The sequence below is a fragment of the Hipposideros armiger genome, unplaced genomic scaffold (genome assembly GCF_001890085.2).
Source record: "Hipposideros armiger isolate ML-2016 unplaced genomic scaffold, ASM189008v1 scaffold_1867, whole genome shotgun sequence".
Classification (NCBI taxonomy): Eukaryota; Metazoa; Chordata; class Mammalia; order Chiroptera; family Hipposideridae; genus Hipposideros; species Hipposideros armiger.
In genome coordinates this window covers 19,466-31,196 of record NW_017733217.1, presented here as the reverse complement: position 1 = coordinate 31,196, position 11,731 = coordinate 19,466, and the positions used below count along the sequence as shown (strand labels likewise).

The following is an 11,731-nucleotide window of genomic DNA, read 5'->3' as shown; positions in this document are numbered from 1 at the left end:
GGTCTCATAAATAAGAAACCTGTATCTTTTAAAAGTTTCCTTAAGTTATTGCTGAAGGGTGTCTTGCAATCATAAAAACCACTAGAGCTGGCCCAGCCACAACATTCATTATTAATGGGCTATAAAGGGAACTTTGTGGTGATGGGTTAGATCTGTACTGGAGTGTGTTTGCACAGGACTAATCACTGAAATGGTGTAATACGCAGTAAAGGAAAAACAAAAAACAAAAGCAAAAGAGAAGTGGAACCAGACAGGTGATGGTAACTCAGTGACATGAGCAGTAAAGTAACGAATTTCTGTCCCTGAGGGCAAAGTAAAAACAACATAAGCAACAAATCAGCAAGCAACACCTATTTGCATAATGTGTTATTTTAATTCCCTAAGAGTTTTAAAATAATAGGACAGCATGTAGACATTTCTACACTGTGTCACTCATGTGAGGACACCATGGTATAAAGTAGACTCTTGATGGGAATGCCTATCTAAGCTACAATATTGTAGTCTAGAGTCTGTGTGGTGCAAAAAAGAAAAGTTATCCAAGAGTCAAAAATGGAAAGAAGGAAGGAAGAAAGAAATGAAGAAGTTAGGGAGGGAAGGAGGGAAGAAGGGAAATTTGGCTGAATTGAGAAACAAAACATAGTGAATACAAATTGTCCCTGACAATTAAAGGACAACCTCCAGACATTTAGTAGTGCTCTCGAATACTTTAGGGAAAACACCAAATTGCTTGGCATCTCCTCAGGGAGAGTCTCAAAATGCTAAAAAAAAATTCCATAAATTGTTCTCACTAAGCCATGTAAGAAACACAGGAGGGAGTCAAGAGAGAGGCTTCGTTACAGGTAAAAAGGTAGACTATTTGCTGTGGTGTCTTAGGTCGCTAACAGTGACAATGTTTCAGTGACATACACAAAGCTCAACTTGAATTCAGTGACAAAGCCCTAACAAAATGGTGGCATTTCCAGTTCAGTTCTCTTGCTTTCTGCTAATCCGTAATGCCTGGGAAGGAATAGGACTCCTCTCCTTTTTCATCATATTTGTTTCATATAAATAACTGTATCTGTAGTGCCGGCCAAAACCGAAAGCACCACTAAAGAGACATGAATTTTTAAAAATTGGCAAAATTAAGAAGCTGCAGGGATTCAATCCATTGTTTTGATGTCCTTCCGAATTCTTAGTTATCTAGTCCTCCAGGCTGTTTCTGTGACCGTCTCAATATAATTTAATGTTTCATGATCATTTAAATGAATGTACAAATAGGATTCTTTCCCGATCTCTTGATGAAGCAAAACTGGATTTCCACCTCACACTGAGCTGTGAAAGGCATTTGAAGAGCAGAAGATTTTTACGTAGCTTGTTTCATAGTAATGGTACAATGTTCAGCGTGCTTTTCAGTTTCAACTGGAACCTGACAGAAGCAGATATAGTGATCTAAGAGGATAGCTTATTCAAAGAACAACAGTTGGTATTCAGCAAAGATGAAAAAGCAATCTGGTTCTTTCCATAGGACACTAAGGCTTGTGAGAAAAAAAGTTTTACCTTTCCTCACCTTACAGGACAATTTGAACTTATCAAGTGGGATTTTTCTCAATCTTTCATATTTGCAAAATGAAACAAAAGAAACAAAATGTATACTGTTTCTTGTTACATTTACTGAGGATATTTCTCTAAAATTACTACTACTGATGCAATTTTCACACTTCTAATATAAGAAAGGCATGTGCGTTAAGGCAGGATAGGCTATCAGGAGGACACAAAATTATAAACAATATTTTAAGTGATTTAGATGCCAACTTCATGGAATCACTGTTATATTTAATGCTATAAAATTCTATGTTTTTATTTATTTTTCTTTAAGATCACTCAGAGACTTCTGTCACTGTCATCTCCCTTGTTACTGGTATTATTTCTATTTTTTTAAAGAAAGCATTCATGCTCACCATATTTGGGGCTTTGTTGTTTTGGGGTTTTTTTTGGTTTTTTAAACGAAATTTTATAGGGGAACAGTATGTTTTTCCAGGACTCATCAGCTGCAAGTCAAGTAGTTGTTTCAATCTAGTTCTGGAGGGCACAGCTCCTTGGCCAATGTGGGAATTGAACTGGCAACCTTGGAGTTATGAGCCTGCACTCTAACCACCTGAGCTAACCTGCCGCCCCAAGTTTTGAACCTAATGATTTTCTTACCTTAGTCTGTCATCCACCACTTACTCTGGTATATTTTTAATCCATATATTGTTAGGGATACGCAGATACATTTTTTGATTATATAAAATGTTTCTCTGTGTTTTGTATTATATCATAGTTTGAGGGCCATTCCTGTGGCCTTAAAGTGAATTTAAAGTAACATGCAAGAATCCATGTATATCCCATCTTAGTGTATTTGATTTCACCTCTACAGCATCGTGTAATATAGTAACTTTAAATTATTATGTCCAGTTCACTCATGTTCAAAGTTATCTTAAAGGTGCAGCATCTCTTTATCGAAAGATAGTTTTTATGACTCTTCGTTATATGAAAACAATGCTACTACTTCCTCATGGGACTGACAGGAGGGATAAATGAAGATAAAAAATCCAAAGTATTGGTTTTGTGTACAAGAATAAAGAGTTTTGGATAAGTTAAATTTTTGCCTATAGTAACGGTTCGTATATGCCATAAATGGAGATACAACTGAGATTATATCTACATATATATCTGTACATGTATGTGTTTCATATGTTTCTGCATATAAAGACAAGTAATTCTCACTGCAATCTGTTACAGTTTTCTTATTTTTACACATGTCCAATTTCTGTCAAGTGTATTAACTGTTTCAGCCTGTATCACCCGTAGGCATAAAAGATTTTGCAGGACTATGTGTTGAAGTAGAGGGTTCTATACATTTTTGGAATTTGTGGTTTTAAATTTTTATTACAAATGTTACATAATTGTACATACAATTTATTATATAACTGGCATATGCATTGTCATATTATTAAATTTAATTTATAAGTGTCGCTATGTGATTGCATTATATAAATAACTAAAGAAAACTTTAAAGAATAGCGTAATAATAATTTATATTTATAACACCCAAATGTTTAACATAGTTTTAACTTTTTTCATATTTCCTTTATATATCTGTGTGTATATATCTGTATCTAGTTCTATACATTTATATGTATCTACATATATCTATATACTCTATACCTACCTGATATATTCATGTATCTATCTGTCTATCTGTGTATCTATTTATTCACCTACCAATCATCTTTCTATCTATATCTATCTATTCATCATCACCTATTTATCATCTACCAATTATCTATCTTCCTATCTATAGCTGCCTATCTATCCATCTATCTATCAGCTATCATCATCTATCTAATCTATCTATATATACCATCCTTGGCACCATTGCTATTTTGGATTGGAACTAGGTATTGTAGAATGTTTAGAAGCATAACTGACCTCTAACCTACATGCCAGTTGCACCCTACCTCCCAGTTGTTACAACCCAAATGTCTTCTAGACACTGAGCAATCTCCTTGGTTGGTAAAATAGCTCCAGACATGAACCACTGACTATCTCTGGCTCTATCTTTATTTAGGTAGACAATTATTTGTGGGAGGTGGGTTAATTTTCATATATCTGAAATAGAAAAGCTTGGATGTATCTTGTTTATACTAATTTTCCATACTAAAAATCTCCCAGATAATAATACACCAAATCTATTGACTATGCTGATGTCTCTTTCCACAATAGGTTTCCTGATAAACCTGCATGGAAACACAAAATCTAACGGTGTTCAATGAATTCATACTCGTGGGGATCACAGACCGCCCTGAGCTGCAGGCTCCATTATTCGGGCTCTTCCTCGTCATCTATGCTGTCTCAGTGGTGGGCAACTTGGGCATAGTCATCCTCACCACGATGGACTCCAGGCTACAGACACCCATGTACTTCTTTCTCAGACACCTGGCTTTCACCGATCTTGGTTATTCAACAGCTGTGGGACCGAAAATGTTGGTAAATTTGATAACTAATCAAAACAGTATCTCCTTTAATTGCTGTGCTGCACAGATGGCTTTCATCATCTTGTTCATCGGCAGTGAAGTATTCATTCTGTCGGCCATGGCCTATGACCGCTACATGGCCATCTGTAACCCTCTGCTGTACACACTTGTCATGTCACAAAGGTCATGTGAGTTGCTGGTGGCAGTCCCCTATCTCTACAGCACATTTGTGTGTCTTCTAGTCACTGTAAAGATTTTTAATTTACCCTTTTGTGAATGTAATATTATCAGCCATTTCTATTGCGACAGTCTTCTTTTGTTAACTTTGCTGTGCTCGAGCACACATGAAATTGAGTTGTTAATACTGATCTTTTCAGCATCTAATTTGGTTTCATCTCTCCTGGTCCTCCTTGTGTCTTACACACTGATTCTTCTGGCCATCCTCAGGATGAACTCTGCAGAAGGCAGGCGCAAGGCCTTCTCCACCTGTGGATCACACTTGACAGTGGTGGTTGTATTGTATGTGACTCTAACCTTCATGTATGTGCAGCCCAAGTCCAGTCATTCCTTTGACACTGATAAAATGGCCTCTGTGTTTTATACACTGATAATCCCCATGCTGAATCCCATGATCTACAGCTTGAGGAACAAAGAGGTGAAAGGTGCCTTTCATAGGATATGGAAAAACCTGAACAAACTCCTCAGATAAGGTTCAATATGGAATGCACATACAATCAATTAGGTTTTAGAAACTGTTGATCATATATGATAAGGCTTTAGGAAGTAGTAATGTGTAAAAGGCATGGGAAGCTATAAACGTTTTTCTTGTCTTCAACTTATAGATGTACAAGCAGTGATCATCCCGCTGGTATCAACTTTAATTTGTCCTCACATTTTATTGCAAAAGATGGAAGACAGATCACCATTCTCACATTGACGAGTACTTAAGTTACATGAAGGGAAGCCTTTTTTTTTAACATATCTTCTGTTGGAAAAATCTATTTTTAAAGGCATTCTCCTATCTTTTAATAAAATACTTTGTGTCTTCTAGTAAAAATAGAATTGTAAACTATCAATTTTACTAAAAATATTGTAAAATAACTAAGAAAAAATGTAAATAACTAAGAAAAAATTGTAAAATCAGTATGGAAAAATCTAATGAGCACCTTGCATGACTCATTGTTAAAACTGACAAAAACATTACTGAGTTATTAAAGAAGACATAAATGGAGCAATATATCAGGTCCATTGTTTAGAAAATATAAATGTTATGATGAGGTCATGTCTCTTTAAATTTTCCTATAGAATGAACACAATAATAGGCAAATTCTAATAATATTTTTTTATACTCAAGTTGGCATGAAAATGTATGTGGAAATGCAAAGGATTTAGAATGGTCAGGGCAATGTTTTAGAAGAAGAAAGAACTCAGAGGATTTCCAATAACAGATAAAAATACTTTCATTAAAGCCAAATTATTTTTTTAAATTGTGTCATCATTGCATGTTTTGTCAGAGAACCAATAAAATAAGTAAAAATATGGTGCAAAAATAGACTCACATATGTAATTTCAGTTGATTTAAACAGAACCTCCAGTGTAATGTAATGAGGAAAAGAGAACTTCTTGGTAAACTGACCTCGTTCAATAAGGCTTCCGATGAAAAACATGAACCTTAACTTAGTCATTTACATGCATCACACGTAAGAATGAATTGAGATATATTATGAATATAAATGCAGAAGATAAAACCACTAACTTTCCTGAAATAAGTAAAATAATATCTTTAAGACTTGGAATAAATAAAAAATATTTTTAAACGGGGTACAAAAAATAGTAACACTAAAAGATTGAAAAATCGTACTCTATCCAAAATAAAAACTTGTATTTAGAAATATTGACCACAAGAGAGATAAATGAAAATCCTGAGAGAACACATTTCAAATATATATACTTTACAACTACTGATATCAGCAATTTGTGAAAACAAAAGAAAGCAACAACAAATTCCCTAACTCTTAAAATCAGTATTAATAAGACAGCAACCTACTGGGGGAAAGGGAGATGGGGGCAAGACCACTGAAGAAACACTTCACAAATGGGGAAATCACAACAGCTTAAAATTCATAAATGCGTTCAAAATATCATTAAGCATTAGATAAATGCAAGACTCTGCTGTGATATCACTACACACACAGATGGCTAAAATTCAAAAGTTTGTTTGAACAATTCAAAATGTTGATTAAAACATGGAGAAATTGAAACACTTCTACTTGCTTGAGGGAGAGTACATTGATATAAAAACTTTGAAAAACTAAGGGTAGTAATTACTAAATTTTAGTATGTGTATACTCTATAATACAGTAATTATGTTTACTGAGTAATTACAATTACTGAGTAATTAAGTTTACTGGAGGATGAATAGTACTTTTTCGGCAGATGTGGTGATCATAGATGTTAGATTCTTATCAAGGGTAGAACGGTGACTATATTGTGGTGTGTTTATAAAATGTACCCTATACAATAATTCAAGAAGAAAAAGAAGAGGGAGGAGGAGGAAGATGGTGAATATAATATTAAGTGAAAAACACCAGCCTTTCCAAAAATTACACTTGTATATAGAATAAATATAGATGATACTGAGCTGTAAGCATATGGGCACTCTATATTAGCTATACATTTTGTTTAGAATGCGTGATATAATAAAAAATAAAAGCACTGCATCTAAGCAACAATACAAGGTTTATTTCACAGTTGAAAATCAATTATGAAACTTAAATAATCAATATTATAAGTAGTTAAAAGAAAAAGAAAATAGATTTGTGATAACATTCAATGCCAGCAATGTAATAACCCCGCTAGCAGAGCAGCATAGAAGAAAACAATGTCTGAAATGATACCGATAAAAATCGTACACGGGAGGGAGGCTGAATTGGTTGAGCACAGGGGATTTTTAGGGCAGTGAAAACGCTCTGTGATATTATCATGATGTACACATATCATTACATTAAAAATTCTCCATAAAACTTGTACTGTAACTTGAAACATTGAAAATGATCTCTCTGAAATTGGCCCCAAGACTAGGAGACCATCTCACCATTTCTATTCAGTATGTATTAGACATTGTAGCTGGTACACTATGACAGTGTAAGAAATAAATGGTATAAAGAGAAACAGGAAATCACAAACAGCCATTTTTTTATTTTTTGGTAAATGTTATGAATGACTACATTGACAAAAACCTATGGATAATTTATTGGAAATAATAAGGGAATTTAGCAAATTTGCCTGATACAAAATAAATTTAGAATATCAACTTTATTTCACATCCTACCCACAAAATGAAATTTAAAAAAAGATAATATTTATGAAACCATTTTTGAAAAACCCTTGTAGAAATAAATATAGTTTTAAAAATCTAAGACCTCAGTAATGATATGTATAAAAATTTGACAAGCATTTAAAAGCAATACAATAAAAATTTATACCAAATATGTCCATGGAATGGGAGACTTAATATTGTAACAATGTCCAAAATCTTTACATTGATCTATAGTTTCAATATAATACCAACATAAATCTTTTCTTTCTGCCTTCCTCCCTTCCTCTTTTTCTCCCTCTATTCCTCCCTCCCTCTCTCCTATTATCCCTCCCTCCTTCTCTCCTTCCCTCCTTCCCTTCTTTCCTTCCTTCCATAAATCTTTCTTTTTCTTTTTAGAACTTTGGAAGCTGATTGTAAAATTTATTCTGATAGGCAAAGTGCCAAAAATAGTGAAGATAATATTGAGGAAAGAGAAGTAGCAGGAATTACATGACCAGACATCACGGCTATTACAAGGCTGTAGTAATTAAGAACACATTTTCCTGAGGGCAGGCAGGCTGATCAATAGAACAGTGAATCCAGAAACAAACCCACCTACACTGTCACTTAATTTACAATACAGGCATCAGTATTTTCCAAAAGAGAGCGATTAATATTTTCAATAGATGCTTTTACTTAATTTGTATATTTATTTTAATTTAAAAAAATCTGGCCATCATACCCTATACAAACTCAATCATATGTGGATTAAAGATCTAAATGTGAAGTATAAACAATAAACATTTTAGAGAAAAACATACTGGGACATCTTTATGATAGAGGAATATATACAAATTTTTAAACGGCATACAAACAATGATTATACAAGATTCAGAAAATTAACAGAACTATTTTTAAAAATTCTGTTCACCAAAATGAATGCCATGAAACAGAACTCTCACAGTGGAAGAGAATGTTTTTATCAGACCTTCATGATCAGACCTATATAGCTAACAGAGGACTCATGTGCAAACTATAAAAATAACTTACAAGTCAACACATAATTGGCACGAAATACAATACAAAGATGACAAAAGACATGCACGAGCACTTTTCAAAAGAAAATATCAAAACAGCTATTGAACATATGCAAAGATTCTCAATTTCATTTAACATTAGGAAAATGCAAATGAAACCACAATGATACCCACACTCATCATCCAGAATGGCTACAAATAGTGAAAAACACTAAGTCCTGACAAGGATATTGACCAATCATAACTAACAACCACTCTCGAAATCTACTTGGCAGTATTTACTAACGCTGAATATGCATATAATATGACTTAGCGATTTCCATGTAAAGAATATACCCCAATAGAAATACATTCAAGATTAAGCCAGTATTGACTCAAGATTAAGGCTGAGTATTGAGGTGGACACAAGAGGGTGTAGCAGTTTTTACCGTTATCTGAAAAATTTATATATCTATATCTATATATCTATGCATCTGTCTATACATATATGCATTTTTTAAGTAAACTATAAGTGATTATCCTTAATAAATACATAACAAAATCCGATCTTTATTATTTTATAAAAACCCAGAGATATAAAATGTTTATGTTCAAAACTAGAATGGAATAGAATGTTAACAATATCACTAATCATAAAAATTCCAATGAACCAATGCTAATATTCAACAATAGAATGATGGATAGCTAATTTGTGATATATTTATAAAATGGAATTGTACACAAAAATGACAATGAGCAATCTAAAAAATCTCTATAACAATGTATTAGGTGAAAGAGCCCAGACACAGAAAAATAACTAGTGTAGGATTTCTTTTACATAAAGTAACAAAAATAAGGGAAAATAAATTATGCTGGTTAAAGTCAGAGCAATGGTTGGGTGTGTGTGTAAGGAGATAGTTCATGGTAGAAAAAAACAAAGGACTCTTCTGGAGTCTTGATAATCTTTTATTTATTTTAATGGTTGTTATTTCTGTTTAATCTGGATTCTGACTACACCGAAGTGCTACTTTTATACAAATTTACTTATGATATATGAGTTTGTTAATATGTATATTATACTTCAATAGTAAGTTTAAAATACCACGCATAAGAAGTAGAGATACATATATTTTTTTCCCTTGTGAATTTTTAAACAATGCAAAAGCATTGTTCAGACTTTTTTTTTTTTTTAGAGATTTTTATTGCGTAATTGGGGGGGATGGGAACAGTGCTGGGGAATTGGGGGAAGGGGAACAGACAAGTTGCTGTCATCTTGTTCATCAGTCTAGTTGTGGAGGACGCCGCCCCACCGGCCCAAGCTGGCACCATCATTGCGCTCCTCCCGGGCGAGGCAGACCAGTCGACGGCTTCTGGACAGCTGCTCACGCTGGCTGCTGGCCGCTCGTGCTGGCTGCTGGCTGCTCATGCTGGCTGTCGGCCACACACGGCAGCCCATGGCAACCCACTGCCACAAGGGCTGCAGCCTACGCCGTCGCCGGTGACCCACGGCAGCCCAGCTCCAGGTTGAGCTGTTGTTCAGCATCCCAGCCGTGGAGGGCAGTGTCACTTGTCCTCATATGTGGGATCCGAACCTGGGCCCTCCGGCATCCCAGGCCAGCTCTTAACCATAGCGCCACTCGGCCAGCCCTGTTCAGACATTTTTCCATTACATCCTCAGTGAAGCCATAAAAAGCCTCTATATTAAAAAGAGAAGATGAAGAGTTTAAAGAAAACTAAAACACTTGTCCTACAGATACAATATTTTGATTCCAGGTCTCTGGGTTGCTCTAGAAAAGTCATAACCTAGAGAAACTATGGAAAAGCATCTAATATAACTTAATTTGTATGGGGATATAAAGATGCCCTGTATAATTAACTGATATGCCACTGGCTTTGTTAGAAGCTTTCAAAGGCTTTAGGCATCATTAACAAATTGTAGCCTTTGTCCTTAGAGAGGTTCCCAATGGAGGAAAGAAACCCATAAATTCTCCTTATTGGGTTCTGTTAGGAACACATGGGGAGCCAGAGCGATTCCTCTTACAGGTGAGTAGACTGTACCTGTTTCTGTGACTAACTCCCAGAGTTCCAGGGACCCTTCATGGCGCCATCTCCTATTTAAAGTTCAGTGTCCAACACCCCACCTTGGTAATTAAGCCACAGCTTTAACAATCTGCTTTGATACCTGCAGTCTCTGGGCTGGTACAAGGTTGGAAACATCTTTATGATGATGTTTCATGAAAGCTAGACATTTATGTTGATGCAGTTAAGTTTGTATAATAGAAAAAAACATAACCTCTGAAAAGGGAATCAGTATTAAAAAACTCCATCCACAAGACCTTAAGCTTTTCATGATTATTTTTTTCACTTGGACCCTTACTTAAGATGTCAAATGTGATATTGTTATTTGTAGTTAATTGGGTGTTTCAGAATTCTAACCTCAAATAATATCAGATTTTCATAGTGTTTTCCAGTTACCTCTAAATTAAAAGGATTATATCAATATTTTTATAAACTTTGTAAATTACCTGTGTAAAATATATCATGTATCCCAAGTTTAGCAATATCATTGAAAGAATCAATGTCATTTGAAAGTCACCACAATTAGGGGGAGGTGAGGCCAAAGCAAAATACGAAAGTATCCATGGCCACATAGCACCTCGGCCCCACCATGTCTGATTAGTAAAAGGGCTTCCCCCCCTCCCCCTCACCTACAAGCCTTGGAAGAGTCTTTGAAATGCCATTCAATTGTCCCTTTAATGACTAAATGCACATCTAATGGAGATTAGAACTAAGAGAAAAATACGCACAAATACAGGTTGAAACGAAGAACAGTCCTTGCAAAATTATAAAGCAGAAATGTATATTTTGCCTAAAATTAAAGTATTCTTTTCACTCTTTTATTAGTTTTCTTAAAACTCTTTATTCCCACTAAAGAATTACTTGAGTGTTTAAACATGTATATAAATTCACATCTTATTGATCCCTCATTGTAGAATTCATTTATTGATATTATTTTAGTGTGAAAGCCACATTTGGCAGGCAGAGGGAGGTGGGGCTCGGGAGTGATTCAGCTTCTCCAACTGCTATACTCAGGGCGGTTTTATAGCGAAGGTGTACAGAACATATGAAATATACTATAAACAATGTTGTTTTTGGATTGAGGCTTACAAAACAAGTTGTTTATTAGCAGGGCCATAAGGTAGGCTGCACATGTGTGAGACTGATAAGAGTAAAGTGAAAGTAAACATGTTCATGTGTAGAGCATATACACGAAAATAAACATGTTTATGTTTTCGTGCGAAACTGAGAGTAACAAAATTGAGTGGTAAACCTGTCCACCAAAACAACTTCTGGTTGTCACCTAAGAAGTAAACATGTCCAAGGAAAAGAGGATAAAAGCAGAGCTCCAGAGCAGTGCCATG

At 34.9% G+C, this 11,731-nt stretch overlaps 1 protein-coding gene across 1 annotated transcript; it reads left to right on the top strand.

Annotated features, from left to right (window-relative positions):
• Window positions 1-3,762: 3,762 nt before the first annotated feature.
• Window positions 3,763-4,704, top strand: LOC109378317 (olfactory receptor 8K3-like). The gene has a single exon (XM_019634745.1). It carries the CDS (start codon window positions 3,763-3,765, stop codon window positions 4,702-4,704), a length of 942 nt encoding a protein of 313 aa, XP_019490290.1.
• Window positions 4,705-11,731: the final 7,027 nt, after the last annotated feature.